This window comes from Diceros bicornis, chromosome 28 (genome assembly GCF_020826845.1).
Source record: "Diceros bicornis minor isolate mBicDic1 chromosome 28, mDicBic1.mat.cur, whole genome shotgun sequence".
NCBI classification, from domain to species: Eukaryota; Metazoa; Chordata; class Mammalia; order Perissodactyla; family Rhinocerotidae; genus Diceros; species Diceros bicornis.
The window spans coordinates 41537271-41565137 of NC_080767.1; the positions used below are offsets into that span (position 1 = coordinate 41537271).

General features: G+C 56.0%; 1 protein-coding gene across 3 annotated transcripts in view; it reads left to right on the forward strand.

The window, feature by feature from the left end:
* Window positions 1-27867, forward strand: part of COL5A1 (collagen type V alpha 1 chain) — a 171967-nt gene that overhangs the window by 91648 nt on the left and 52452 nt on the right. For all 3 annotated transcript variants that reach the window (XM_058524443.1, XM_058524444.1, XM_058524445.1), the window contains exons 17-31: window positions 1768-1821; window positions 3499-3552; window positions 4880-4933; window positions 6611-6655; window positions 9037-9090; window positions 9743-9787; window positions 10474-10527; window positions 10782-10826; window positions 11718-11771; window positions 15875-15919; window positions 16910-16963; window positions 20736-20780; window positions 22913-22966; window positions 25200-25307; window positions 26179-26232. In XM_058524443.1, coding sequence (XP_058380426.1) covers window positions 1768-1821; window positions 3499-3552; window positions 4880-4933; window positions 6611-6655; window positions 9037-9090; window positions 9743-9787; window positions 10474-10527; window positions 10782-10826; window positions 11718-11771; window positions 15875-15919; window positions 16910-16963; window positions 20736-20780; window positions 22913-22966; window positions 25200-25307; window positions 26179-26232 — 819 coding nt within the window. The remainder of the gene's footprint in view (window positions 1-1767; window positions 1822-3498; window positions 3553-4879; window positions 4934-6610; window positions 6656-9036; window positions 9091-9742; window positions 9788-10473; window positions 10528-10781; window positions 10827-11717; window positions 11772-15874; window positions 15920-16909; window positions 16964-20735; window positions 20781-22912; window positions 22967-25199; window positions 25308-26178; window positions 26233-27867) is intronic.

A 27867-nucleotide genomic window follows, 5' to 3' on the forward strand; every position in this document is an offset into this window, starting at 1 on the left:
AGTTTCAGAGTAGACAAGGCAAAAACAAGTGATTGCTCAGTGGTTCCGGACCCTCTGGTCCTGGGCGCTCACTGTAGCTGGTAGGGGAAGTGCCGGGGCAAGCCACGGTCACACATGGCTGTCTCGTGTTGGCCCGTCAAGGCTGCGGGTCCACGGGGCTGTGGAGGGATCTAGACACAGGCAGGGGTTGGACTAGATGATTCTAAATGGCCACCAACTCTGGAATCCATGGATTCTTGGTAGACGGGGTTTATCTCAGATCTGATTCTGAAAGTGTTTTATTTCATTGTTTTGTGTGCATCTCTGTAGACTCTTATCGTTAAGTTTCCCTGGAAAGGGTTTCTCAGTCAGGATAAGGTAAAAACTGAGAAAAGATTTGACAGACGGTTTGCAAGGCAACTAGTTGCAGAGTTCAGTGGCATCGGGGCCATGATTACTCCTGTGTTTTAAGGAATGACATTTGCCCCAGAGATGCCCTGGGGAAGAAGAGGTGGCGGGAGTGGGGCTCAGAGCCGAGTGGGGGCTCCTCAGTGGTCTGCTTGTCTCTAGTTCTTTGTCGAGCAGCCTGCGAGGAGGCAGTCATTGTGTGATAGAAGCGTCTGGACATTTTGCCAGGCAATGTCCTGCTGGGAAATTGTGTGAGCTTTTCTGACGAATTTCCCTTGATTTCTGAAAGTGTTTGGGAATTTGGAGAGAGGGTCCCTTTGGTTCCTCCACTCGGGCACCTTTTCTCAGGTGACTTTCATCCCTGGCAGCTCCTTGTAGCCTTTAACCCCCGGGAGCACAGACTGTCTCCTCTGGTCCATTCGGACCCCCTGCTGCTTTCTTCTCTGCTGCTGTCCTCACAGCCTTTGTTTACTTTGAGACTGAAAGCTGCGGCTCTCCCGATGTTCCCTCTGCTTGGCGGCGAGTCGTCGGGCGACGGCCTCGTTTGGTCCGGCACACACGGGACATAGAGAAGAGAGAAGCTGTTGATCTGGGCCAGCCCTTTGTACTCAGCTGGCTGACGTTCCTCGTTAGCAAGTGGATGTCCCGCCCAGTGCCTGTCCCCGTCTAGGTGGCCTCGAGCGTGGTGGGGCTCTCCTGTGGTGATTGTGGGGCCTTGATAGTGGACCTTGGTTGGTCTGGGCCCTGTCCTTCAACCCTGCGGCTAGTCAGGTGGGGACCGTGGGCTTGTCCTTGGCGGTTTCCATAGCTGGACATCCTGGCCACGGGAGTGGCCTCCAGGGGTGGAAAGTCTTGTCCAGACCCTTCCCCTGGGTGGCGGTGTGGCCTTAATGAGACAGGCCACTGCTCTGGGCCTCAGTTTCTTCCTTATCAACTGGACTAACTAGACGCTTGCTCTCTCTTGCCCAGCAGCTCTCAGTCTTTAATTTGACTTCCGACTGGTGGAAGGAAATGTGCTGCGTGCTGCTGTCAGGGGCCTGCGCTCTCCTGAGTCAGAAGCCAGCAGTCCCACGGGCTGACACAGCTCCTTAGTCGCTCTCCTCCAGCAGGGTCTCATCTGCCACGTCATGCCATCATCTCCAAACCCCGAGGGGCAGGCGGCATTGTCCTCATTAGCAGTTCAGGATGGCGAGGTTCGGAAAGACTAGAAGTGGATGTGAGGTGTACAGCAGCCCCAGGACTCCAGATCTGGGTTCTCTGGACCAGCCTGACCACACGGGCTGTGGAACTCTCTACTTGGTTTCATAGGAAGCCGCCGCTCAGAGGTCTTGGTAAACTGGCTGCTCCTTTTTACTGACAGCGTGCCTTCCTCTGTTCCAGGGGCGGGCTGGGAGCGACGGAGCGAGAGGGATGCCTGGACAAACTGGACCCAAGGTAGGCTGCCTCTCACCACATCCTGGTGTCCCCGTACCGTGGTCACCATCGTCGCTGTCGTCATGTCGATGATGCGGCCAACATACTGGTTATATGGTGACTATGGTCATGGTGACAAGTTCAGTCATGTGTCGCTTAACGACGGGGACACGTGCTGAGAAACGCATGGTTAGGCGATTCCGTTGTGCGAGCATCACAGAGTGTACTTACACAAACCTAGAGGGTACAGCCTCCTACACATCTGGGCTGATGGCACTAATCTTACGGGACCACCATCGTGTGTGTGGTCCGTCATTGATGAAAACGTCATTATGCAGCGCATGACTGTAATGACTTGTGACATTTGCACCCATCTGGGGGTAGGACCTCAGGGGTGAGGGGATTCTGTCTGGATCAGTCTCTCTGGCATGTTGACGTGAAGACAGGTTGGTGGGGTGAATTTCACGAGCAAGTATGACAATTGCAGCTAATTGGCTTAGGGGAGCAAATTTGCTCCTTTCAAGTGGGTGGTGAGCGTGGGGGGTGGAACCCCAACTATGAATATCATTCATCCGTGTGCAGACGTCCAGATCACACACACGGGGGCCGACTTGGGGAATGCGTGGCCTTGAAGTTGTCAGGCCATCTGCTAGTCCATGGGGCAGAAAGTCTTCTTGCCCAGATTTGGGGTGTCTGGGCTCCTCGGTGCTGTGGGGTGCAAATAGACACCGCGGGTGGGTGCACACAGGTGCTCATGCGTGTGCGTGAACAAAATCCGTGGAAACCCTCCTCCCTCCCAGCTGCCGAGGTTCACTGTGGCCTTCCCTCTGCCCCCCATTCTTGGTCCTTCTCAGCTCTGGGAGAGTTTGTCCAAGGCCATGCAAGGCGCCAGAGGAAATGTTGATCTTCTCCAATGAGGAGACCACGATGGGGACAGCAGCTGTTATCTGGAAGGAGGAGTGGAGAGTGGGTCCCCCCAAAATGCCAGGTGTCCCCTCCAGCTGTTCACTGAACGACTGGCGTGGATGAGCTCTCGGGTGCTCCTCTGAGTGCTGAGCTGATGAGGGGCTCTGGTCTTCAGTGGCCTGGGGGACAGAAGGAGAAGAGGGTCTTGAAGAATCTCTCTCAGTAGATTGTGGTCCTCTTTCAACAACAAGGATTGGAAGCCTGAACTAGCCTACCCGTGACTTCACCCCACATGCTTTGCAACATCCTTGAGACAGGGCTCTGTTCTGGACCCCAGGAGGCAGGCTGGGGTGCCAGAAGGAGGGCTGGCTGGGGAACAGGATGCCTGAGAGACAGCCAGCGCTGGTCCATCCTCCAGATGTGTGTGAGCACCTAGTATGTGGGGCAGCACTCAGTGCTGAGGGTGTGTGATGAGCATGACAGGCAGACAGCAAACACACACACGCCAATGATGCAGCAGTCTTCCGAAATACCGTGGGTCTCAGTACCATCGAGGCTCTGGGACAAAAGTCACCTCTGCGTTTGCAGCCTGTGTTGGTGTTTGGGGAAAAGAGGCTGAGAATGTGGACCAAATGTGGTGGACGTGATGTGTGGTGAGGGGGCAGGCCAGTGGTCACCACGTGGGGGTCCAGGGGCCCAGGCTGCATGAACGCTGCATGAGCCATGGCCCAGGGAAGGGCGGCCGTGCTGTGTGCGAGGTGGTCTCTCAGCAGCCCTCTGTCCTCCTCACAGGGTGACCGCGGCTTTGACGGCCTGGCTGGGTTGCCGGGAGAGAAGGGCCACAGGGTAAGTGTTTCCTGTCCGAGGGATACGGGCACGGAGTTTCTCGGGAGGCCCTTCCAGACACCCTTAGGTTTGTCGTGGGGTTGGGTCCCCTCATTCCAAAGCGGTGGCTAAACGAGCCTCCCGGGGGTCAGGGAGTGGAAATGAACGCCAGCGTGACGTCTTTGTTGGTGGAAAGTCGCCCACAGAAAGCAGATTTCTTCTCTGCAGCTTATGATGAAAGGGCCAGTGGGGTCCACTCACTCGAGGGGTATAAAAGGGGCGAGGAAAATGCTCCCTTGAGAAATCTGCTTTCTCTGTGATGGGGCCTCCCACACCTCGAAATCCAAATGGCTGCCACTTCAGGAGCTGCCGAGGACCCTTTGCAGCAATAAAGTGGTGATTCCAGGAGGTTGGGGACAGTCTCCAGTGGCTGCTCCTGTTGGGGAGGGTTGGGGTGGGGACACAGTCGGCCGCCTACGCTGGTTTTCTCATCCTGTTTGAGGTGGTCTCCACGTGATGGCTCTTTGCAGCTCATCGGATTTCTCTCCCTGTTTTCTTTGAAGTAGATGATACTTCTATATTTGGGCATATTCTGGACATGCAGGCGCATGTGTATGTGCATACACACACGCACATACACGCAGTCACACATGCACACGTGTGCATGCACACGCACATGTTCGCACACACATGCATGCACACACGTGCACACGCACGCACACGTTTGTTGATTTTGTCATTAAGGTTTATCTATCATGTTCCGTAATAAATTGGGAGATGGCTTTTGCAATTTAGCGAAGTTGCTTCATGCAAGTTCTCCAACAATCACGTGAGAACTGGAACAAAGGCAACCTCTGAGTCAGCGCCAGTCCATTTGACTGACTGACGAGCACCTGTTGAGCACTGACTGTGTGCGAGGTCTGAAGCTGCAGGGGTGTGAGGCGAACCAGCGCCGACCCTCATGGTGCTCGCGGTCCAGGGCAGCAGCCCTTTCTTTGGGGGCAGTGCGGGGCTGGGGGTGCACCCCAGCTTCATGCCGAGAAGTGGGCAGGGTGTAGCTCAGACCCCGCCCCGCTGTCCTGGGGTGCCCCACGTCTGTGGCCCCCGCCCAGCCCCGCTGGGTGCCTGGTCTAGGCAACCTGCCTCTAGGACACTGAGTGCCCTGGGTGAGAGTCCCCACAGCCCACTGTGAGAGTCCGCCAGCGTGCAGTATCTCCCGAAGGATCATCTGTGACTCCAGGAAGGTCGTCAGGGGGGTTGGGACTTTCAGTCTCCGAATTAGGGGGACTCGAGACAGCTATGCGTGACCTGCTCTGAGTGGCTAACGCTGAGCCTGGTTGCTTCCTAGGGTGACCCTGGTCCTTCGGGCCCTCCGGGACCTCCAGGAGATGATGGAGAAAGGGTACGTATCCCGTCGGATCTCTAGCTGCACCTGCAGGAAGTTTGGGCAGGAAAATGGCATGTGAAACACCAGTGGCAGTGAGACTGGCCGCCTGCGGGTGGAGAGGGGGCAGAGAAGAGGGTCCTGAGTGGGCAGAGCGAGGGGATGTGGAGACACGGGCCACACAGAACTCCTGAGCACAGCACATCACAAACGTTTATGTTGACTGGATCAGCCCTGTGACGGGTGGCGTCCAGGAGTGGGTTTCACCTGTCACGGGTCTCAGAAAGAGCACCTCTAACTGCAGGAGACAGGTGTCCCGCCGCCCTGGGGAGAGGTGTCGGGAGAGCTCGTGAGCTCAGTGTCTCAGCTTATCTTGTCCCAATGGGGGTTGGACGGAGGCAGCGGGGTAGCAGAGCTTGGGGGTTTGGAGGGAGGAGTAGGGTGGAGAGTCCAGAAAATACGGTCTTTGGCCCTGGAGTTAGGGAAAAAGTTTGGAAGCCCTGGTAGATGAGACAGAGGAGCAGGCAGGGCGCTGGCCGGCCAGGCCCCAGCAGCGTTCCTGTTCTCACTGGCTCTTAGGGCCCCTTCTCCTGTATGGGCCTTAGCACAGCCCGCTGCAAGATGAGGAAAGAGAGAGGGGTCCTCCAGATGTCTGTGCTTCTTGAATCAGAGGAAGTGTGTGCTCCTGTGTGTGCGTGTGTGCACGTATGTGTGTGTGCACGCATACGCATATGTGCATGGGTATGTGCATTTGCTGTGTGTATGTGTGCATGTGTGCGCACACACGTGCATGTGGGCATGGCTGTGTGCATGCTTGTATACATGGCTGTGTGGGCACACACGTAGGGTGTGTGCACGCCGTGTGTGGGCATGACTACATGCATGTCTGTGTGTGTGCACGCACAATGTGCATGCATGCATTTGTGGACGTGTGTGCAGGCATGGCTGTGTGTTTCAGTGTGTGGTCATGTGCGTGCACAGGGTGTGTTTGTGTGTGTGTGCACGTGTAGTGAAGGGAGGAGGAGCAGTGTACTGACAGAGAGAAGCAGGGTGCTGACAGGCAGCTCTTGATGGTGAGCCAGGCAAGACGGGGCAGCAGTTCCTTCTAGAGCCAGAAGGAAAGACTCATCTTGGTTTGCTCCCCTGGCTGTGTTTAGGACCCTGGCAGACATTGGGCTCCCTCGGGGTTGGCCCAGGGTGATTCCCCCCGGATTCCTCCCCAGCCCTGGGTCTAGCGTTCACATTCCTGTCTGTCTGTCATCTATCATCTATCATCTGCTGTCTGTCATCTCTCTACCTATCTGTCGTCTCTCATCTATCTATCTATCTCTGCCTAGTTTCTATCATTCTCTTATTCATCTCTGTCATTACCTGCCCAGGTAATCGCATCCTTGGATCACGTGAGTCTTTCTGCCCAGCTTTCCCCTCACTGGAGCTGTGGTCTGTGAGCTCCCGAGCAGAGTGTCCCAGAGGCCCCGACCTCACCTTTGACCTGTAGCAGCTACACACCTAGCAGCTCTCTGGGAGTGAGGACATTCCAGGCTTTTCCTGCTGGTGCAGGGACCAGTAGATCTGGCAACATGCTGAGGCAACCCCAGGCCAAAGTGTCCTTCTGCACAGTTGAAGGGAAATTGTCTCTGTGGTGTCCCGGCATTAGAGCTTGTCCCTAAAATCCTGCCTCTTTTCTCCCCACAGGGTGACGATGGAGAAGTCGGGCCCAGAGGGCTGCCCGGGGAGCCTGTAAGTCTGCTGACCGGGTGGGATTCTGTCTCCTCAGCACAGTGGTGGGCTGCATGAGGAGGCTGCCTCTGGGCAGATTTGGGCGTCGACTTTGAGCATAGATTAGAGAGGGGCTCAACCTTGAAATAGAGACAAATCTGGGGATTTATCTGGAAGGAAAAGGAGGAGCACATGGGGAGGCTGGTGGGACAATTCTTAGGAGTCAATCCAAGCCTTCCCCAGGGAAGGAGCTCAGGCCCCTGAGGGTTGTGGTTGGGACTTCAGGCTACACTCATGGTGAGTGTCCAGGGTCCACCATCGTGAGTCTCCAGTGTCTATCATGGTGGGTGTCCAGGGCCATCATGATGTGTGTTCAGTGTTCATCATAGTAGGTGACCAGAGTGCACCATAGTGGGTGTCCAGGGTCCATCATGGTGGGTGTCCAGTGTCCATCATGATGGGTGTCCAAGGCCATCATGGTGGGTGTGCAGTGTCCATCATGGTAGGTGTCCAGAGTCCATCATGATGGGTGTCCAGACTGTACCATAGTAGGCGTCCAGGGTCCATCACGGTGGGCGTCCAGGGCCATCACAGTGGGCGTCCAGGGTCCATCACGGTGGGCGTCCAGGGCCATCACGGTGGGTGTCCAGGGTCCATCATGGTAGGTGTCCAGGGTCCATCATGGTGGGTATCCAGGGTCCATGATGTGGATATCCAGGGTCCATCGTGGTGGGTGTCCAGTGTCCATCGTGGTGGGTGTCCAGGGCCATCATGGTGGGTGTCCAGGGCCATCATGGTGGGTGTCCAGTGCCATCATGGTGGGTGTCCAGTGTCCATCATTCTAGGTATCCAGGGTCCATCATGGTGGGTGTCCAGGGCCATCATGGTGGGTGTCCAGTGTCCATCATGGTGGGTGTCCAGTGTCCATCATGCTAGGTACCCAGGGTCCATCATGGTGGGTGTCCAGTGTCCATCATGCTAGGTATCCAGGGTCCATCATGGTGGGTGTCCAGTGTCCATCATGCTAGGTATCCAGCGTCCATCATGGTGGGTGTCTAGGAGCAGTTGCAGGGCCGAAATCAGCCAGAGTTTGAATCAACCCTTCCTAATGGCTACACTTTCCAGAAATGGAGCCTCCAGCATCGTGCCCCTGCCCGGGCATCAAAAAGCTCTTTTCCCTAAGCTGACTTCTAATTAGGGCCAAAGCAAATTTCCTCGGCGACAAAAGGACATTAATTACTTCTCACTTACTGCTGCTTTTCAAATGTCTCATTTCTGTTATCCACATCCAAGCGGCCATATGCTTTCGGCGATGTTAATTGGGGAGAAATATTGCGAATGCTGCTGTGTGGAGGAGAGCCCAGGGGGGCGTTTGCACGTTCATTTGGGACTGAATTATACCCTCGTAGCCTGATTAGCCGCTAAAGAGGATTCATCAACACAGCTCTCTCCTTAACACGTCTAAGTGATACCTTCTGGGTTATTAACTTCTAAAAAACATTTATATGACTAGGTATTAAAATAACGAAGGGAACATTTAAGTGGCAATGAACGTGGGAAGGGTTTCTCTCCCACTGCATCTGAAAAGCCTCTATCAAAATTAAGGACACTTGGAATCACCGTGCCTCCGTTACAGGCTGGATCCTCCCAGGAGGCGGGGCTCGTGGGAGCTGTTCAGGATGTGGGCTCTTTCCCATGGCAGTGGCTCTGCTCTGCTGCCTCTTAAATCTTGTGAGCTGTCCTAGGGACGGTGCTGCCTTGGGGCTGTGCCCCCTCTGCATGCACGTGGGCTGTTCTCACACACGTGCCCCTCACTGCCGGGGGAGGGCCTGAGCTCTGGGCAGTAGTGGCCGTCCCAGAAAAGATCCGAGCTCCGTGCTTCTTCTCCGTGCGTTTAGTCACTCTGTTCCCCTCAGAGAGCTAGTTTCTCCCACCTCCCCCCTCGTCCTGCACCTGCAGACCGGCATCAGAAGTAGTCGCGTGTGATTGTGCAGAGGGCTTGGAGAGGGAGCAGTGATGAGACTGGGACCAAAGCGCTCCAGGCAGCAGAGTGTAATCGCTGCCGTCTTGGGAGTAGCTTCTGTGCACACGTGCCCTGCGCAAGCGTAAAGGAAGGCTCCGCTTTCCCTGAGGGTGCCCCTTGATCCCCGTTCTGAGCCCCCCATTAATTCCAGGCACCCCTGCCTCTGCTTCCCAGGGCCGAGGTGGAGAGGTGGGGGCGAGGAGATGAAGCAGGCAGGGAGGTGTCGGCCACGTTCCCTGGGCCCTGTGGAGACCTGCGTCGCAGCAAAGGCTCTGGGGGGATGTGACGGAGGCTGTCGCGGGATTTACCAGGGGACGGGGCACGGGGGGGCTGGGATTCCTGGCTAAGTTTGAACCATCCTCGCTCTTTCGTCTTGCAGGGGCCGCGTGGTCTGCTGGGGCCAAAAGGGCCCCCGGGCCCTCCTGGACCTCCTGTAAGTCCTCCCACCTCTCTGCGCGTCTGTCCCCACCACTGCCCTCGAGACCCTGACACCCAGCTTGTTGCCCACTTGAGCCTTCGGGCAGCTCACCGCGCTGACCGCTGTGCACACTTGCCCGGCGCTGGTGTGAGGTGTCGTCAGGGCTCTGTGCTCATACGCAGAAGTAACTGTCCAGCAGGTGGGGGCACAGAGGCCAGCTGGCTTTACAGCTCTCCCCTTCAATTGGCCTCGTGCCGCTCCTGCACACAGCATGTGCTGCTATACACAGTGACCGGGACGCCACATCTCCTCCCTTGAGTGCACTTCTGGCAGCTTCTGTGAAAGTTCTAGAAGGAGGCAGAAGCCCGTGGTTCTGGCACAGCTCTGTCCAGTGGAGCTCCCGCCCCTGCACCCTCCTCAGCCCCTCTGCCGTGCTTTCAGAGAACTCAGGGCCTGCCCCACACGATGCTGGGGCCTGGCAGCTCCGTTAACCCCTAGCCAATCAAGCCTTTAGGATTTATTTGGGATCAAGCTTTTCCCCTCCCTTAAAGGATGTGCCATCCTCTGACACATTGCGGGCAGGGGCCAAACTGGTGGAGTGGGATTTTCCTTCTGAGCATTGTTAATTCTTCAGCATTCAGTCTCTTTTTCCCTCAATCTCATCCAGGGTGTGACGGGTACGGACGGCCAACCAGGGCTGAAAGGAAACGTGGTAAGTCTCGGGGGTCCCCGTGCCCTGGCCTGGTGGTGATTACCCCAGGCACGCTCCAGCCAGGCGAGGGGCATCTGTTGCCATCAAAACCAGACGGGGATATGAAGAGGAGGGCACAGGCCCTGAATCTGGGCCCCCATGTGGGGAGGCCTCCCCTGACAGAGCTCCTGCCAAAATCCTGTAGTTGGTGCGTGCTCCGCTGGGAGCCAGGCCCTGGCAGTGCAGGCGCAGAGGGAGATCGCCTTCTCGCTGCGCAGACAAGCTGGTAATCAGCGTGTACTGTGAGCAGTGCCCACCGAGAGAGAGAGAGAGAGAGAGAGAGAGAGAGAGAGAGAGAGGGGAGTGTCTCATGGGCTCCATGTCTATCAAGGCCCCGGGAGACTTTAGCATGGCACGATGATTTGGGAATTTTCTGCTCAATAGAATATTTTCTGGTCAGTTCTTTTCACCTGTTCCTTCCCAGAGGCTGTCTGGGGTGCGTTCCAGACACATGAGCGCTCCTCACATCAGGGTCAACGTCGACAGCCCTGGAGGTGGCAAGATCTGGCTCCCTGCCCTGCCGCAGGGCCGCCTGCCTTTCCCGTCTGGGCGTCCCCCTCTGGCGCTTGTGTCGGGCATGAGTGCAGAGCGTCACCCCTGCCTGCCGCACAGGGCTGCCTTTAGTGCCTTGCTCTTGTTTCCTGCAGGGTCCTCAGGGAGAGCCCGGCCCCCCGGGACAGCAGGGTAATCCAGGTGCCCAGGTAGGTGATCCGGGCGGGCCCCTGGGCAGCGGGAGGCACAGGTGGTCAGTGCGGTGCCCTGGGCATGAGCAGGCGCCTAGTGCTGCCTCGTGCTGCGAGTCCGGCCCGAAGGGGCCTGCAGCCCGGAGGTGACCTAGAAGCCGAGTTGGTGCCTGGAGAAGGGAGAGTCTCTGGGGGGGATGGATGGATGGTAGGGAGGGGTTCTGAGCCAACCAATTCTCTGACATTTCCTGCCCTTCTCTTCCCCCTCCTAGGGTCTTCCAGGCCCCCAAGGTGCAATCGGTCCTCCGGGAGAGAAGGTAGGTGGGCTGAGCTGGGCATAGGGGGCCACCGACCCTGGGGAGCATACTCCTGCCAGCGTCCAGGCAGGGGAGGAGCGCTGGCCATCGCCAGCTGTGACGCGTGCCTCAGTCCTCCCCCAAGATGGGGGAGGTAGCAGGTCACTACGCACTGAGCAAATAAGCCAAGAGCGTGACCAGGGATCTTTGTTGTTCACTGATTGATTGATTAATTAATTCATTCATTCCTTCTCTCGTTATGTATTGAGTTATCAGATTTAGGAAGAAAAATAAATATGGGACGCCCAGTTAAATTTGAACTAGTACTTATCTGTAATCCAAATTTAACTGGGCATCTTGTTTTGCTATTGTTTCTTTTCATTTTGTTTTTGCCACATTGGGCAACCCTAACTCTGTCCTCGGCACCTGCTGAGTCCTAGACACTGGGAGAAAACCAGAAGCACTCCGTTACTCCCCGGGCTTCTGGCTTACTCCAGGCACTGGACATTTCAGTTAACTCAAAGCCCCTTGGTGGGCACCAGGAGAATTATCTCTAAGGGGGGTTCTCAGTGCACCATAATCCCAGGAGGTTGTTAAACACAGATTGCGGGGTGCTGCAGGGCCTGGGCCTCCATTTGAGAACCACTCATGTCTTCACTTGGTGGATGACTTTGTCCCAATAGCAAAACCTGCAGGCACTGGAAGCAGCAAAGGGTGAGGGTCCCCCTCTTTGGGTGCCACAGGTGACTGGAAGCTTCCAAGCCACTGGGAGTGGAGTACCTCTGAGCATCCTTCCCAACAAATGTTCTTTGAGCAGAAATCTTGGAAAGTAACCTTGGGGGCGTGTAGGGCAGGCAGGCAGCCTGGGGAACCCCCAGGGTGTCTGCTCACAGAGTCTCTGGTTTGTTCTAGGGTCCCCTGGGTAAACCAGGCCTCCCTGGAATGCCCGGCGCTGATGGGCCCCCGGTGAGTACCCCTGCCCACCCCTGCTCACCCCTTCACACCCCACCGTGTCCACCCAACACGTGGGGGCTGGACACCCAGGCAGACCGCCGCCTCCCTCACTCTCGAGCCGGCGATGCACACGTGGCCCTCATTCACTCTCTCCCAGCTCCGTTGACGAAGACCCGTTTGATCGTGAGCTTGATTGCTGGGTAATTACTGGGTTTTGGACATGCTTTTTCATAACATGTTTCAATCAGAGGGCGGTGACTGCATGAACAGGAGCGTCAGTTACTCATTAGGGTGTGCTGTTTAATCATCAGAGCTCAGCCTTGCGTTCTGACTACGAGGAGGGCCGGGCCGGGCTCCATGCCAGCGCACGTGTCACTGGTGTCGAAGGGAAGGGCAGTGTGCGCCGAGTGTATTTTTAGAGCTCACACATCCAGGAGGGAGAGTGATTAACAAACGCGTTTGCAACGTGTGAGCGCACAGCTGTGGAGCCAAATTAGATACCGCCTAGAAATAGCGCGTTAGTGACAGATCCAATCTGGCGGAGCTGTGTGGAGGGGGAGGACGGGGAGGTGACAAACGCTCAGTGTGTGTGTGCGCGTGTGTGCACGTGTGCGAGTATGTGAGTTTATCCGCACCCACCACCTTCCTCTTTGTAAGCTGCTAGTGAGTTTTTTGGGTTTTTTAGAGTATTCAGTTGATGCTGAATAGAGAGCCTATTTCAGAAAACAAGATTAGCCAAATTAATTATTTCAGACACAGCATATTTTATCGTTTTAATAACACTGTTAAAAACTAAGCAAAGAGTTAACTATGTGGACCATTAGTTGGTGACTGTTTAACATACAACTATTTCCATTTTCGTGGCTGAGTCCAGTGAGTGGCAGATCCCAATTGTTCCATTACGATCACGTCCCTTCCCACGTGAACCTCTTTGGGGGACTTTGGTCTCCTAGACTCCTGGGAGTTTGGAGACGAGGAGATGAATATTTTGCAAGATGTCATTTACGTCTTTTAATTTACATTTACACTTAATTGCATTTTCTAATTATAAAATAACACATCTTGTTATGGAAAATTAGGAAAATAAATGAAATGACAACAAAATGAAAACCACCCTGACTGTATCCCTGTGGGTTCAACCACTGACGGCAGGTGGATGGATACGCTTCTAGTCATTTTTTCTTTCATTTTGCACAATATCGAATCTAGGTGGAGCATTTCCTGCAGTGTGTCATGTTGACGGCCAGGCCCGGGCCCTGCAGGAAGGAGCCAGTGCCTGGGAGAGGGGTGGGCTGCACGGCCCCCACGTCGCTGACCTTACCGGTTCCGCCTGGAGTGCCCGTGCCCACATTGAGACTCTGGTGCACCAGGGTCCCTGAAGGGTCACCAGCTTCCTTTCAGATTCTGTGGGGAAGAGGGGCCTTTACCCTACCCCTTGCCCGTGGAGCCAGCAGGCTGCCTCTCATAGACTCCCCATTTCTCTTCCCCCACCCAACATTTAAACCTTAAAATATGAATGCACAGTGTGCCTGTCTCAGTGTGGCTGTGCTAGGTCGACTCTGAAGACGCTTAATGCCAAAGATAAAAAGGGAAAACACGGACACCGCGGGCTTGAAGATGCAGAGCCAGTGATTTGGAGGCAAAAAGAGATTTACAAATATTCTCCTGTACAGAGGCAGCAGCACACTGTTGATCAGCCTTAAAGAGAGGGCTTTGCTGCTTTTCTTCCCTTGTATTGGTTTTGTTTGGTTTGATTTTGGCTTAAGAAAGAAAGGAAGATGGATGAAAAACCCTTCAAGAAGTATGAGGTGTTTCAGAATACAGTGTTAAATCTTTCCGGATGGCACACAATAGGGAAATGGGTAAATGAATTATGGTTTGAAGGAATATTACGGAACCAGTAAAAATCGAATTCCAACAAATATTCAGTGACATGAGAAAAGGCTCATGATACAATATTAAATTAAAAATATATCATATGATGCCAATTTTGCATGCATATGTGCAAAGAAAGGAGATTAGAGGGACTGTTCACACAATTAGCTATAGTTGCTGTGAGTGGTGAGGTTATAAAGGATTTTGATTTTCTTTTCCATTTGCCTAATAGCCTACAATGAACATATATTACTTTTTTTAATCAGAAAAATATCAAACACAAATAATTTAAGCTTTATTATTTTTCCATTATAAAAGTAATGTTCATTAGAGAATATTGGAAAAATGCAAACAAGTGGAGAGAAAGGAAAACGGCCTGGCCGTTCATGGCAGGAAAATCAATCACTCTTATTTTAGTAAATCTCCTTTCAATCTTTTTCTATTCAAACATTTTTAATCAGTGAGGTTTGTGCTTTCCCCCCAACCCCCCAACAAAGTTACTCTCATTCTATAAATACAACTTAAAAATGTATCTAAAAAAGTTTGGCCTCAATTCCAGTGATAGTAATAATTGTGATCATCGCTGCCATTTGTCTGTCATTCACGATGTGGGGCACAGCCCTGAGTGCTTTGTGAACACGCTCCCTTTCATCAGCAACTCTGCGCTGCAGGTGTATTATGATCTCCACCATAGAAGTGAGGACATTACCTCTGAGTGACAAGATGCGGGGTCTGCCCCCCGTGTGTGTCACTGTGGGCCTGGGGCTCGACCACCCACAGATGTCCCCCTCTCCCAGGTCCCCCCGTTCCTAAACAGAAACAGGTTTGCAGTTGACGGCAGAAGCTGCAGTAAAGGCCCCCAAAAACCCACGTGGAAGAGAGGGGGCAGGGCTCCACTCTTTCCCGGCCGCCCCAAAGTAGGACATCTTCTCCCCGGCACTGTTTGGGGCCAGCCCTGCCACTATGAGGTGCTGGCATCATGAGCCTCATTTCCAGAAGGCAGTATGGCGGGCGGCATGTCCCCCCTGGGCCAGAGCAGCTGGTATGGCCTGACTGGTGCCTGATTCCCCTCAAAGGAGGCACCACCAGAACTTCCCACTCACTCTGCCACCACGACAGGCTACTTGCGGTGGCATCAAATCCAACTGTACGAGCAATGAAAAAGAACACACACAGATCGTTTATTCTAAGAGATGAGATTTGGGTCTCCATAGCACTGCTTTGTTCTAGAAATAGAGTCCTAGATCTTTAGAACACTCATGCTGAAAGAGCACCTAGCCCACCCTCTCTTTTTACACATGAGGAAGTGGAGGCCCAGAGAGGGCAAGTGACTGACCCAAGGTCACACAGCGGGTCGGGTATAACCAGAAGTAGAATCAGGCGGCCAGGCCCTGCCCTGCCAGCATCCTCACCACACCACATGGCCTCTTTTTACTGGACTCCCTAGGGGTGAAACTGTATTTCCAGTCAGTGAATACTTATCTTTCTGCTTTAATCATCTGTGTTTGGCTTGTGAACTCAAAGGCATTAAACCTGGTGACCAGCCTGGGTTGGAAAGTCAGAGAAGCTCATATCCCTGAGGATGGAATTGGCTGGGGCTGGGGTGGATGGGGACAGTGACCAACGGGCCAAACCATGTCAGCTGGGCCTCAGTCCACATCTGGGGCATGGGCTGTGGATCCTCTGCTCGGCTCTCCTCCCCGTCTGCGTCACCTGGGTCGGGGGGAGTCGAGGCACCTGCCTGCAGACCTGGGAGCACGCTGGGACCCTTGGAGATCTGGGCCCACGTCCTTACTCCTTGTTTGGCCACAGATCCATTTGCTGGGTGACCTTGAACAGATGCCCTCATTGTCACTGTCCCCGCCCGCACTCGAGGGCGGGCTGGGCACCGGCTGAGTCGGCGACACTGGCCCTCGACCGTGCCCGGAGCCCACCTGTGATTTCGAAGCGTGTTCCCCTCCGCCGTCCATTCCGGCCGTTGCCAGGGCCCAGCGTTGTTCCCACTGTACATAGGAAGCAGCCGAGGGTCAGGGGCAGAAGGACCGGCTTGGGGCTCCGTGGTGGGAGTGACGCAGCCGCGCTCAGCTCAGCTGCCTGTCTTCATTTTCCTGGGGAGAGCAGGCGATGGGAGGGAGCCGGGCCTGGCTCTCACATTACGACTGCCGCGGGGGAGGTGGAGCACCAGGGGGCCTGCCTTCTGAGTGGCCACTGACTAACGCCGGCCTTCTCTCTCCTGACAGGGGCACCCTGGCAAAGAAGGCCCTCCAGGGGAGAAGGGAGGCCAGGTGGGTACGGGCCGCGCCCGCGGGCCCGCCAGCGCCTCCTGCAGCGTGGTCAGGGCTCCTGGCCTGCCTCTGATCTGGGACACCCCGTCCAGAGGGGAATGCCGGGGGCAGCTGCACATTCCTCGGTATCTGGGGAGTGGGGACCAGCCCCCCCAAGAGGCCGGGTCCTCCCATCCCGTCTGGGTCCCTGCGACCCCACCTCACACTTGGTTTCATTCAGCACATGGGGTGTGGGTGCGGCCCCAACCTTGACCACGCAGAAACTGGGGGATGGTGCAGGTCCTGGGCCAGAGGCTCCCCTGACCCATCGCCATGGTTTGTTCGGGGCCCAAGACGTGGGGGTTTAATGCTGGATTGGTTTCCAGGCAGCCTGAGGCCCCGGGGACTGCCTGCTGCACTGTTTGTGGCAAAAGTCCCTTGCCGCCTCCCTTCCTACTCCCAGCCCTCTCCAGGCCTGCACCTGCTCCTCCGATGAGCTGTGGCCAGTGGTCAGCAAGGCCCTTGGGCTGTCACAGACCATCCCTTGCCCTGGGTGATCAGCCCCTGTCCCCTCCTCCCGGCGGAAGCTCTCCTGTTGTACTCCAAGGTCGCCGAGCCAGAGTGCATTTCTTTATGGCCGCTCGGCCCCTCCGAAGCATCAGAGCCCCCGTTCCCCATCTCACCTCGCCCCCCCATAATTCCTGAACCGCTGGGGCATGACCTGCAGTTTGCTTGGTCACGGGGGTTTTCACTCATCGTGTGACACAACCTGCGCTCCTGCCTTTGCCGGGGGGCTGGGCACAAGTGCCGCTGGGACTTGGCCCCTTGTCTCCTTTGGGGCCTCTTCTGGACGTCTGACCTGGGATGTCCGCTCTGCTTATAGCAGAAGGGGAATTTGCTGGTGGAAGGCAAGCTTTCCAGCTTGTGCTGGAAGGACCCGGCAATGGACTGGACTTAAGCGTGCCCCGCCCACCTGAGATGGAGCTAATGGTCTTTCCCCTTTGGTTTCAGGGTCCGCCAGGCCCCCAGGGCCCAATCGGCTACCCCGGTCCTCGAGGAGTCAAGGTGAGTTTCTTGCAGCCCCGCATCTTCCTGGAGGTCAAGGCTGGGACTGCGGGCAAGGCGTGGCCGGTTTTAGGGAATTTCTCCATGGTTTGTTCCTTCCTCCTGCCTGGATTGGAGAAGCCCTGGTCCTCCCAGTTGCTTGTGGGATGTTGGGTCCCAGGACAGTGTCCTGAGCAGGGCAGGGAGGGACGAGCTGGAGCCAGGAACGGCTGATAGGGAGCAGGGGACCATCTCCAGCACATCTGTGACAATGCAGGCGGCACGATGGTGGCCATCTGTCAGGACAGGGGAGAGTCTTTTTGCCTCGTGTGACTTATTGTCACCATTCGTCAAGTTCCCTGCTACTCTCCAGAGCCCCTCGCAGACAGCGGGCCTCACCCGAGGCGAACAGCTTGGCACTCTTTCCGGGGAAGCTCGGACACGTTCTTCCGGGCCGTTTGCACATTCACAGTGAGAGAGAGCGTCTGTCCCCATCCATCGTGTCTGGGCAGACCCGAGCTGTTGGGAGATGAGTTCCTGGGAAATGTCCGTTTATTCATAATCGTGTTTCTGCCGTTGAACGGCTCCCGGAACCTTGTTACATGGCCCAGAGCTCCAGAACAATATCCAGAACACGGGCTGCCTGTCCCGTCGGAGCTAACCGTGTTTGCCTCGAGCTGTGTGATTCAATCTCCAGTTCAGCGGCTCTCTGGGGCGTCGGGCACGGGTATACGGAGAGGGACGCACCCCTAGGAGTGTGTGTGGGGGGCACACTTTTTCCGAGCGGGGATGTCGTGGTGTCTGAAATCTCCAGGCTTCCTGTCCGCGGAAAAGCTCATGGTGATTCTCCCTTCAAAATGATTTTACTTGATGTGAAGGAAGATATATACATTTGTATGTAAAAAACAGCTAGGTTAGGGGCCGGTCTGGTGGCGCAAGCGGTTAAGTGCGCACGTTCCGCTGTGGTGGCCCGGGGTTCGCCGGTTCGGATCCCGGGTGCGCACCGACGCGCCGCTTGTTAAGCCATGCTGTGGCGGCGTCCCATATAAAATAGAGGAAGATGGGCATGGATGTGAGCCCAGGGCCAGTCTTCCTCAGCAAAAAAGAGGAGGATTGGCATTGGATGTTAGCTCAGGGCTGGTCCTCCTCACAAAAAAAAAAAAAACAGCTAGGTTAGCTTGAGGGATTAGCCCGAACACGCCCCGAGCTCCTGGCACCGTCTCCATAGCTCACGGCCTTTATATACCCAGGCATTTTGCCCACCAGAGGAGTGCGGCTGCCCCGCGGCATGGAGGATGGAAAGCCTGAGACCTCAGTTTTCAGTAACTTGCCCCAAATTACCCTAAAACCGATGCTGCAGTGGGGACTTAAACCCAGACCTGCTTATTCCTAATCAAAGCCCCCGACTTCCATTTCCGGGGACTCAGGTGTTCAAGAGCCACTCCAGAAAGAGAGTCCGTGAGGTGGGGAGCCGGTCTCTCCCTGAAGCAGGCACTTCCCGGCACACGCCTAGTGAGTTTTATAAGGGTGATGATTCAGCAGAAGTGCTGATTATGTGAGCTCTATGCCTGTTTATTTTACAAGTTCTTGTCGCATAGCAAAGCCTCTGCCAGCGACCATACATGGCTAATTGCATAATGTGGCTTCTGCAAGCTGAAAAGGTGTTTGCTTTAAAACGTTTGTGGAGAATGCGCTTATCTTGTCTATCTGATTAAAATGCATTCATGACTTGAGCAATCCAGTTAGACTTGGAAGCAGAGTGGAAGGAAAGGCAAGGCTGAATGCTGTTTTCATTGGAGAAATAGATTCTCACCCGCCCGTGCGTTTGAAAATGAAAGTGGAGCCCGCAGCCCGATGAGCAGCGGCCCCGGAGGGAGGTGACAGCCGAGCTGTCGCCATGAGAGACCCACAGCCCTTGGTAAGGGAGGCCTGGCTCTTCTCCACCGAGTTCTGCCTTCTTCCTGAGCAAGGGGCCTCTGGGTCTCTGAATCTCTGACCTTGGAGCATCCTCCGGGCTGCCCTCCGTCTGCCCTTTCTAAGGGGTGTCTGGATGGGTTTGACTGTCGGAAGAATCAAATCTACCCCTCGCTGAACCTGCAGGCGCTGGGTGAGCCTGCAGGAGACCCCACTACAAATTCACTCAAGGCCTGTTCCTCCTGGGCTCCCGCATCCTCTGGCCAAACAGTTCCTTCCACTCGGCTGTCCTGTGTCTCCTTTGGTCTTCCTCCCCGAGCGCTGGCCCACCAGGGCCATGGTGGACGCTCTGGTCCAGCTGTTCTCAACCAGAGCCAATTCTTGCCTCCAGGCACATCTGGAGACATTTTTGATGTCACTATTTGGGGGGGGTCTACTGTCATCTGATGAGTGGAAGCCAGGGATGCTGCGCAACACCCTGCAGTGCACAGCGCAGCCCCCCAAGACGGAAGGATCTAGCCCCAGGTGGTATGCCTGTCCCCCCACTCCCATCCCCCTGGCCTCTGACGTGGATCACAAAATGGTAGAATTTAGGTCTGGGAGGGATCCTTGAGATCCTGTCTTGCCCTCTCAAGCAGAGGGAGAGCTGGCACCAGAGCTCCCAGGACCGGAGGGTTTGGGTCACTGCGCCTCCCCTGTCCCGAAGCATCTCCCTGGGCTGATGGAGCCCAGGGCGCTCCTGGGGTCTCAGTTCGCTCCAGGCGGAGGCTGCTCAGCCCAGGCCAAGCCCTAGCCCTCGGTGTCTGTGTGTCTCGTCCCTCAGCCACTGTCTGGCTTCTCTCAGGCCCCTCTTCTCGGTCCCTGGGAAAGGGCTCAGAACTGCACGCTCTGTGCCGAGTTCCTGTCACAGTGGGCAGCTGGTCACCTGAGGGTCCCAGAGGTGGCCCCGCCGTCCTGGCCGCAGCCTCACCTGGAAGTAATCTGGAGGCCTGGCCCCTCTCGGGGTCCCATGGGCAGGTAGCTGGGAAGGCCTCTGGCCACTGGTGGTCAGTCTCTGTGCCCTGCTCGGAGGGCGCAGGGTGTGGCTTCCTACCTCCATCCCAGGGGTTGACTTTAGCTGGTCTGGAGAGGCGCTGGGACCGTGAGTCGGAGGAGAGCATGGGTCCGGCCCTCACGGTTCTGGTTTAGCATGGAGATGCGACATGTCCTGAGCCGATTAGAATGATGGTAATCGTTGTTGTTGGTATTATTAGTAATTAATAATATTATAACACATTATTACATACGACAGTGTTATAACACCTTGTCACCTGTTAATAATAACAATAGAGAATGAAAAGAATCAGATGGCGCAGAGCCGCCGTTTGTTGAGTACCTACTGTGAGCTGGGCGCTGTCTTGAGGCTTGGCAGGCTTTCCCCTCCCCCCAGCAGTAAGGGCATAAGAGTTATCATCACTTCTGCCTTCCAGTGAGGAAACTGAGGCACGCAGAGGCCTGGGCATCATCAGAGGCCGTGGAGCAGGGCTGGGTCTGCCTGCCTCCAGGGCCCATGCTCAGGCCTCACGTCCCGCCTGGTCCCCAGACCTCAGAGAGAAGGGACGTTTCTAGAAGAGGGCAGGGTGTCGGTGGAGGCCAGTCTGGGAACTGGGCCTCACGTGGGTGTGAGGACAGGAGGCGCCTCCACGAGCCCCAGAGCCCTCTTCCTCCCGAGGTGGGGGACACGAGGGAGGGAGCGGCCTGTGGGGCGGGGCACCTGGGCACCGGCATTAGCCGAGGGGCGCTCGGCGTTCCTTGGCGTGTGGGGCTTAGCACCGTTTCCTGCGGGAGGTCAGGAGAGACTCTGGCTCCTGACTGTCCTTTTCTCTTTTCGTTTGCATAGGGGGCAGATGGCATCCGTGGTCTGAAGGGCACCAAGGGCGAGAAGGTGAGTGTCTCTTTCTCCCCGCGGCAGTGGCCCAGCCCAGAGCTGGATGCTGGCTGGTGGGCGCCTTCAGGGGGCAGCCCTCCAGTGACGCTGGCTGAGGCTGATGTCGCCTCTGAGCGTTGAGGGAGCTGATACCATCTGTGGAACAGAGCTTTTGCAAGAGAAAAACCAGTAGAGGAGGACAGGCCCTCGCAGCCGGGGGTGCATCTCTTGGCGGGGCCTGGGGTCTGGGGCTTTGCGTCCCCTGCCCACGGCCAAGGCCCTGGGCCGGATGCAGCACACGGCCCCTCTCCCCACTCACCTGCAGAGGCCAGCGACGCCCCACGCTCCCCTCCCAGGCGGCCGCCTCACAAGGCAGCTGGCAGACGGTCCATTTAGTTGTTAGATGTTCATCCCGGGCTGCCCTCCAGCTGCAGCAGAGCTGGGCGAGGAGGGAGAGAGGGGGCCCTGGGGGCAGAGCGACCCCGGGCACCGCCAGGACCTGCAGCTGCGCCGGGCACGGATCCTTTTGTGTGGAATCTGCCGTTCTCGAGGTGGCTCATTGAGTGGCCACACTGGACCAGGATGAATGGAAGCTGGACCATCTTTGTGCCGTGGCGTTTGCTGAGCTTCCTCGACCCCGGTCTCCATTCTCAGCGGGCTCCTTGGTGGAAGGAGAAGCAGAGAGGCACACGCACTGTCTCAGTTCCCTCCGGGGCACGTCCTGAGCGAGGCAGAACCCTAGCCTGCGCTCAGGGATGGCTCCTGGGGGACTCGGGAGGCGTGGGGACTGAGGGCGCGTCCACCCTGAGGACACCGCTTTCTAAACGGAGCCCGTCGGAGTTAGGGCCCAGCACACGCCCTGTGCAGTGGACCTTGTCCTTGCTGGCAGGGTTGTTTGTAGCCCCCCATCCCTCAATCCTGTCCCATTAGTCCCAGGACCTTTGTCCTGCAGAAGGTGGCTACCCAGAACCCCAGGTGGGCCATGTGTATCTTGTCACATTCATTCTTTAGCCAGAGACAGGACTGCTTGAGAGAATATTGATTGAGTTGCACGGGGACACCTCTTTGCCAGGAGAGTTACTGCTCTGTCCCCGAGGGGCATGGAAGGCAGCCTGAGACGGTTGGGGGACAGGCTGAGGCCGTCTCCCTGGACTCCAGCATTATTCGCGGCTGCTGCTGCTGAGGTGCCAGCACTTAACTGAACACCTCGGATAAGGACCGCGGGCCCGGCAGCTGGCTGGAGAGAACCGAATTCTCTTCACGTCTCAGAGAGTCGCCCCGCTCCGTGTGCCAGCTCCCGGCCGGCCTTGATGCTGACGGCCTGGCTGATTTTCCCAGATCCCTTCCTTTCCGTCCCCTTGGAGCAGATGAATGACACCAGGATGCAGACCCTGGATCCTGAGAGAGAAGGCGCAGCCCAGGCCCCTCTCCTGGGAGCCAAGTGGGCCCCGTGTGCAGTATCTGAGGGTTTTCTGGCTGAAGAAAGTCTAGGCTGAGGACTTGAGTGGACAGCAGGCCACTGGCGTTTTTGAATCCCCCAATTCACAAATAGCACTAATGTGGACAGCTTCCCCGTACAACGCAGGATGCATGACAGAACCACAGTCCACCAGCTCGGCCGCGGCTCAGCCCTGCAGGCAGCACTGTGCCTTTCCCCAAACCCTTTCCCTTCAGAGAGCTTTCCTGCTCTTACTTGCAAGGCCAGCGATGGCAGTCCGGTTTCTCTTGGGGGCATTTTCCATCCAGCTCCCCCTCCTCAAATGTTTGCCCGTCGTCCGTTCCTGGGCCTACAGTGATGTGTGGACAGACCTGCTCCAGGAAATGGATGGTGATAGCTAGGGCGCTGTGCTGCTCACTGTGCAGCTGTGTGTGCAGAGCTTTCAAATTCAAGCCGGGCGGAGCAGATGGGCGACCAGGACCACAGCCCTCCAGCTGCAGGGTGCTGAGCCAGCCGGAACCACAGAACTTTCTGTCTGTGAATGCCGAGAGTTAACAGGAACACGCTTCACAAGGGATGGGGGACAGAGCACTCAGAATCCTCTGCCCAGCGTGGGGTGCTAGTTTTGCAGCCCAGAGGCCCTGGGTTGGGGGACCTGGGAGGTGGGTTCTTTGGCGTGGACCAAGCGTTCTCTCTCTCATCCCTCGTTCAGGGTGAAGATGGCTTTCCTGGGTTTAAGGGTGACATGGGCATCAAGGGCGATCGGGTGAGTATCTCGGGGCAGGACAGGCAGGCTGGGCACACGGCCCAGCGGGAGAGTCTGTAGAAGGCGCTGGGGGTGTTTGGGCCACAGGGCAACTTCTCAGAAGGGAGGTGGCCCCTGCTGAGATTCCTGGGCCGTGGGCAGGGGCAGCTGGGAGCCCCGAGGCCTGGCTTTCTCTGTCTCCCCAGCTTCCAGATCGGAGGCCAGGGCGGTTCTCAGCTGGTGTTAAGCCCCTGGTTAGCTGGGTCCCCTTACTGACCCCTCTGCCCTGTGTCCTTACCCTGCGGGGCTGGGTCAGTGGGGATGCATTTTCTTCTGGCCTGTACACTGGGTTGCAGAGCAGTTCATTTGGCTCAAGAGGGTCATGAGAGGAGCCTGGGAGAGATGGGGAAGAGGGTGCAGAAATGATCCAGGCTAACCAGGGAGCTGAGCAGCCTCTCAGGGCCACACGGCTAGTCGCCAGCCAGGCAGCACCCTTGTGAGTGTCTGGGGTTCCCCTGCCAGCCCTCAGGGGGTCTTGGTCCCCCAGACGTCTCTTTAGCTGCTCCTTCAGACCCCCACGCAGTCCCTCTGTTCTGTGATCTCATGCTGGGCTATCAGAAGTTGCAACAACCTGGCTGTTTTTTTAGTGAGTAACTTAGCTCCAGAGAAAGCTGGTTGGGGCTGGGGGACACTGGGGTTTGCTCACGTGGCAGGCCCTCAGCAGAAAGCCACTGGCTGTATTTTCATATAAATGACACTAAAGGAAGTTTCCGATGAGTGGGCCAGCTGCCTGCCACGGGTGAACACTTTGAAGTTTCCCTGACAACTTGGGAAGGAACTGAAGCCCAGGAGGGAGGAAATGAGATTCCCGTGTGTCCTCCGGGTGGGCACAGCCGTGGCGGCAGCTGTACACACACCTGGATGGACAGCTGTCGGCTGGAACCGGGCTGTCATGCGCTTGCCGTAACGATTCCCTACAAAGCAGGTCTGCAGGCGTCTTTCCAGAAGACGCAGAACTGGAGAGCCCTGTGCGCTTGGCTCTTTGTCCCAAACTGAAAAGGCAGAAGAGTTCTGCGCTTCTGTCAGAAGGAGGGGAATAAGAGAGGGATTCATTTCACAATTGTGTCCCAGTTCTGTTGCTGCTAAAGACAGCGTTCTAGAACTTTCTCCATAGTGGCAGGACCCTGGCTCCCCACCTCTAAGGGGCCTCTCTCGGTTTGGCTGGCGAAAGTCCCTTTTATCCCACCTCTCTGACAACACATATGAGGAGGGCACGTTTTCAAAAGAGATTGCACAGTCACCCACCTCTCTGTTGGATGAAGATGGGACCCAGGAGCCGGGACACTTCCTCAGCCAGGGGACAAGTGCCATCAGTCTGATTTCTCTCAGAGAGGAACTTCTGCCCAGCGCTTGGCATTTCCTGGGTGCTCAGTAAAAATGTGGAGGATTATTTTGTTGAAGGAGAAAAGCACTTCTTTGGGACAGAGAGTTCTCCACCCGCAGACAAATTGGAGCTCAAGAAAAGGAGGTTGTTAGTCTTTTTTCATCCCTGCCATGCACATTTTTGTCGTGGGGCTGCAGAGCTGTCCTGCAGGTACTCCTGGAAACCAGGGATCCGAGGAGGCAAAGAGGGCCTGGATGGCACTCAGAGGCTGGGCCAGGCACTGCTGTTGACCTGGGCAGACCCCCAAGGCCTCCTCCTGGCCTGTCGCAGGCCTCCCCATCTGAAACTTGGGGAAGTTGGGTGAGGCAGTATTTAGGCCCTTTCCATCCCTGGAGCATGTCCTGGGGTCTCCGTGTGCCCCTTGTGCCCAGGCAGCTGCCCGGTCCAGGGGCCATGGTCCATTTCGACACCACCTGGGGCTTCAGGAAAAGAAAGCTCCCCAGTGCACGAATTATTCTGCTCCATTTGGGGAAACGGCAGTTCAGGCACCATCGTTAACCAAAGTTCTGTCAGCCGAGAGGCACTCGATTTAGCGAAGGTAATTGGAAGTTGGAGTGTGCAGCCTCGAGAAAACAGCCAGCCCCCCTCTGTGCAGGGGGGCAGCGGGGCCACTCAGCAGAGCCCTGTGATTTGCTGCATGATACTCTGGCCATATCGGTGACACAGGCTTCATCTGCCTGAGGGAGCCCGAGGGGGCCGACTGGCTGAGCGGCTCTCACCACAAGTGGCTCCCAGAACAGAGGCGGGAGTCCTGTGGTGGGGGTGGAGGCTGGGGGCGGTCTCCCTCACCTTCTCTTTTCTGACTTGCAGGGGGAGATCGGCCCACCTGGTCCCAGAGGAGAAGATGGTCCTGAAGGCCCGAAGGGTCGTGGAGGTCCGAATGGCGACCCCGGTCCTCTGGGACCCCCTGGGGAGAAGGTAGGTGACACAGGATGCTTGACCACCTCTCAGGGACAGACCCTTCTCGATGGCCTCGGGTGGCCAGGCCGCTGACTGAGTCCGGCTGAGCCCCCTCCGTGGAGGATGGTGTGATTCCTGACACGGGTTCCTGTCCCCTTCACTCCACCTGGCACGCTTGCCAGCTCTTCCAGTGAATTTGTTGACAGATCACTCTCTCTCTTGCCCCGGGGTTGGTCTTCTTGAGCGCTTTGCCAGTCTCCTGGAAGAGCCCCTCCCTCCGGTGTTCACAAAGCTTGGAGTCTGAGCCCCAGCAACCTCATGCATCGTCTTTCATGCGGGGACTCCCGTCCTTGGTAGGTTCCTGCCTCTACACTGGGGGTGATAACAGTGTCCCCCACTGTGGCCCGAAGGCATGGCAGGCTGACATGAATGAAGGCCCGGGTGTGTGGGAGAGAGGCTCCTGAAACGCGGCTGCTCTGACGCCTGCCGTTTCTGGCTGCAGGAGGCTGCCCCCCTACCCTCAGCCCGGCACAGGAACGGGCTCACGGAGTTACCCAACTCCTACCTCATCTTGTCCACGGCTAGAACTCTTTTACAAAAGGGCAAAGCAGAATCTCACAGATAAAACATCATTTTATGTGGGGTGTTTGCCTCCAATCACTTCTGCTTCAGCAGTGAGGCCTTTGCTTTTAAATCAAGGCAGGGTTATGAGGCAACACCGTCCCAGAAGGACAGACAGGCCCTCTTTGTGATGACCGTGTCCTTCAGCCTTCGGAAACTATATCCTACTCCGGTTCTGGCTGACACACGCTGGCTTTGTCTCTGCTCTGAGAAAATGGATCGGGAAATAGCGTGCTGGCCCTCTAATGCATCTCCTTTTCTTCCCCAGGGAAAACTCGGAGTCCCAGGATTACCTGGTTACCCCGGAAGACAAGGGCCAAAGGTAATTTACGACCGTGTTAGGTTTTACGACAGGATGCTCCAGCGGCCCCCTCCCTACCCTGCACATGGTTGTCCATCCTCCATCCCTAGGGTGGCTGCTGTGACAACACGGAATGTCACATTGGCTGTCTCTCTCGGTTCTGCCCTGTTCACGGCCTTTTGCATTGATTTGGCTAAGTTGGAAGGAGGCACTTGGACAATTCGTTGAGGCTTTCAGAGAGGGGGCAAAACCAGCCTGGCCGAGGGCTGCGTCTCAGGGTCCTCCCCGCCTGTGGCCCTGGTAGGGGCCTTTGTCCACTGGTTTCTCCACATGCAGAACTCGTGACACTTCTCTCAGCTCTGCTTCCCCCTGAGGCTTTGAAGGTTATTGGCTCTTACCTGAGTATAATAGAAAAACAAAACTCTTCTTATATGAAAGCATGCTCTGCCTCAAGTGAAGCAGCGCCTTAACGGCTTCGGAAATCATTTAAAACATTATTTTTTTTCGGATCTTATCTTTTATTATTCATGGTTCTGCCTTAACAAGGAACCCGCTGCCTGCACTAGAGACATAATGAACAGCAGAGGCGAAACCTGTCCCTCCCAGGTTTGCAGCTCTGCCGTTTCTGCCGTCTTCCGGCGTCCGCGCCTTCCAGACTCGCACTTCCACCTTGTTAATGGAGGGAGGGCCACGTGGGCTGGGCCACCCCCTAGGTGTTTCCATCCTGCTTACAGAAATACTCATCTCAGTCCTCCCTGTAGGAGGCCTGTGTCCACACGTAGTGTGCAGACCCACACCCACTGTGCAGGGGGGCAGCTGGTGTGAACAGAAATTTTGTTGAGTGTCAGCAGTGGTGAACTGAGTACGACTGGGAGGTCGCTGCCGACCACGGTGGCATCTGTGGCACAGTGGTTGCAGAGAGGCTGATGGTCATGTCTTCTTTCTTGAAGTACATGTCCGCTTGGGAGAGGAGAGGAGAGAAGAGGAGACGTTTGGGAGAGAGGGAGGGTTACGTAGATCAAGTTCAGGCAGCTTTTTGGAAAGGCGAGGGCAGAACTTTGAAGCTGCCTGGGCAGTTTTGAAAGTCCTGGGGCAGTGACCAGATGCAGTGACTGGCCCTCACACACAGTGACCCAGCTCCTCCCCTGAGCTCTGTGAACCCTGCACCCCAGGCTTCCTCGGTGTAGTCTCCTGCCTGGATTGGCAGGTGGGCATCTTGGCCAGGCTCAGCCCCCTCTGTGAAGTACAAGGTTAGGGAATTGGTAAACTTTTCAAAGTCTAAGCGCATGTTCAGGTCAGGATTTTGGGCCGTGCAAGGAGTAGAGACCTTCTGAAGATGGTAACCACCTCCATGGGTGGGTGCAATGCTTCCAACAGTGTCACAGGGGAGCTCATGTAGTAGGTGTTGGGATATTTGCCAAATCAAAGTCCTTAGGTTCATTTTCTGTCCATGTACCTTATAGATTTATAGAATTAAATAGTTGTTAGATGCCACAGTTGGCGCATGAATTTGCAATCATTTCTGACTTTACGAACTGCCATGCTTTATTTAGAGGCATCCTGGGAAAGTAGCAAAACACGACAACAAGGCACAGTAAACAAAATGTCATAAGTGTGAGCTTCATATGTCATCTCCAGTTAATCTTAGTAGAATAC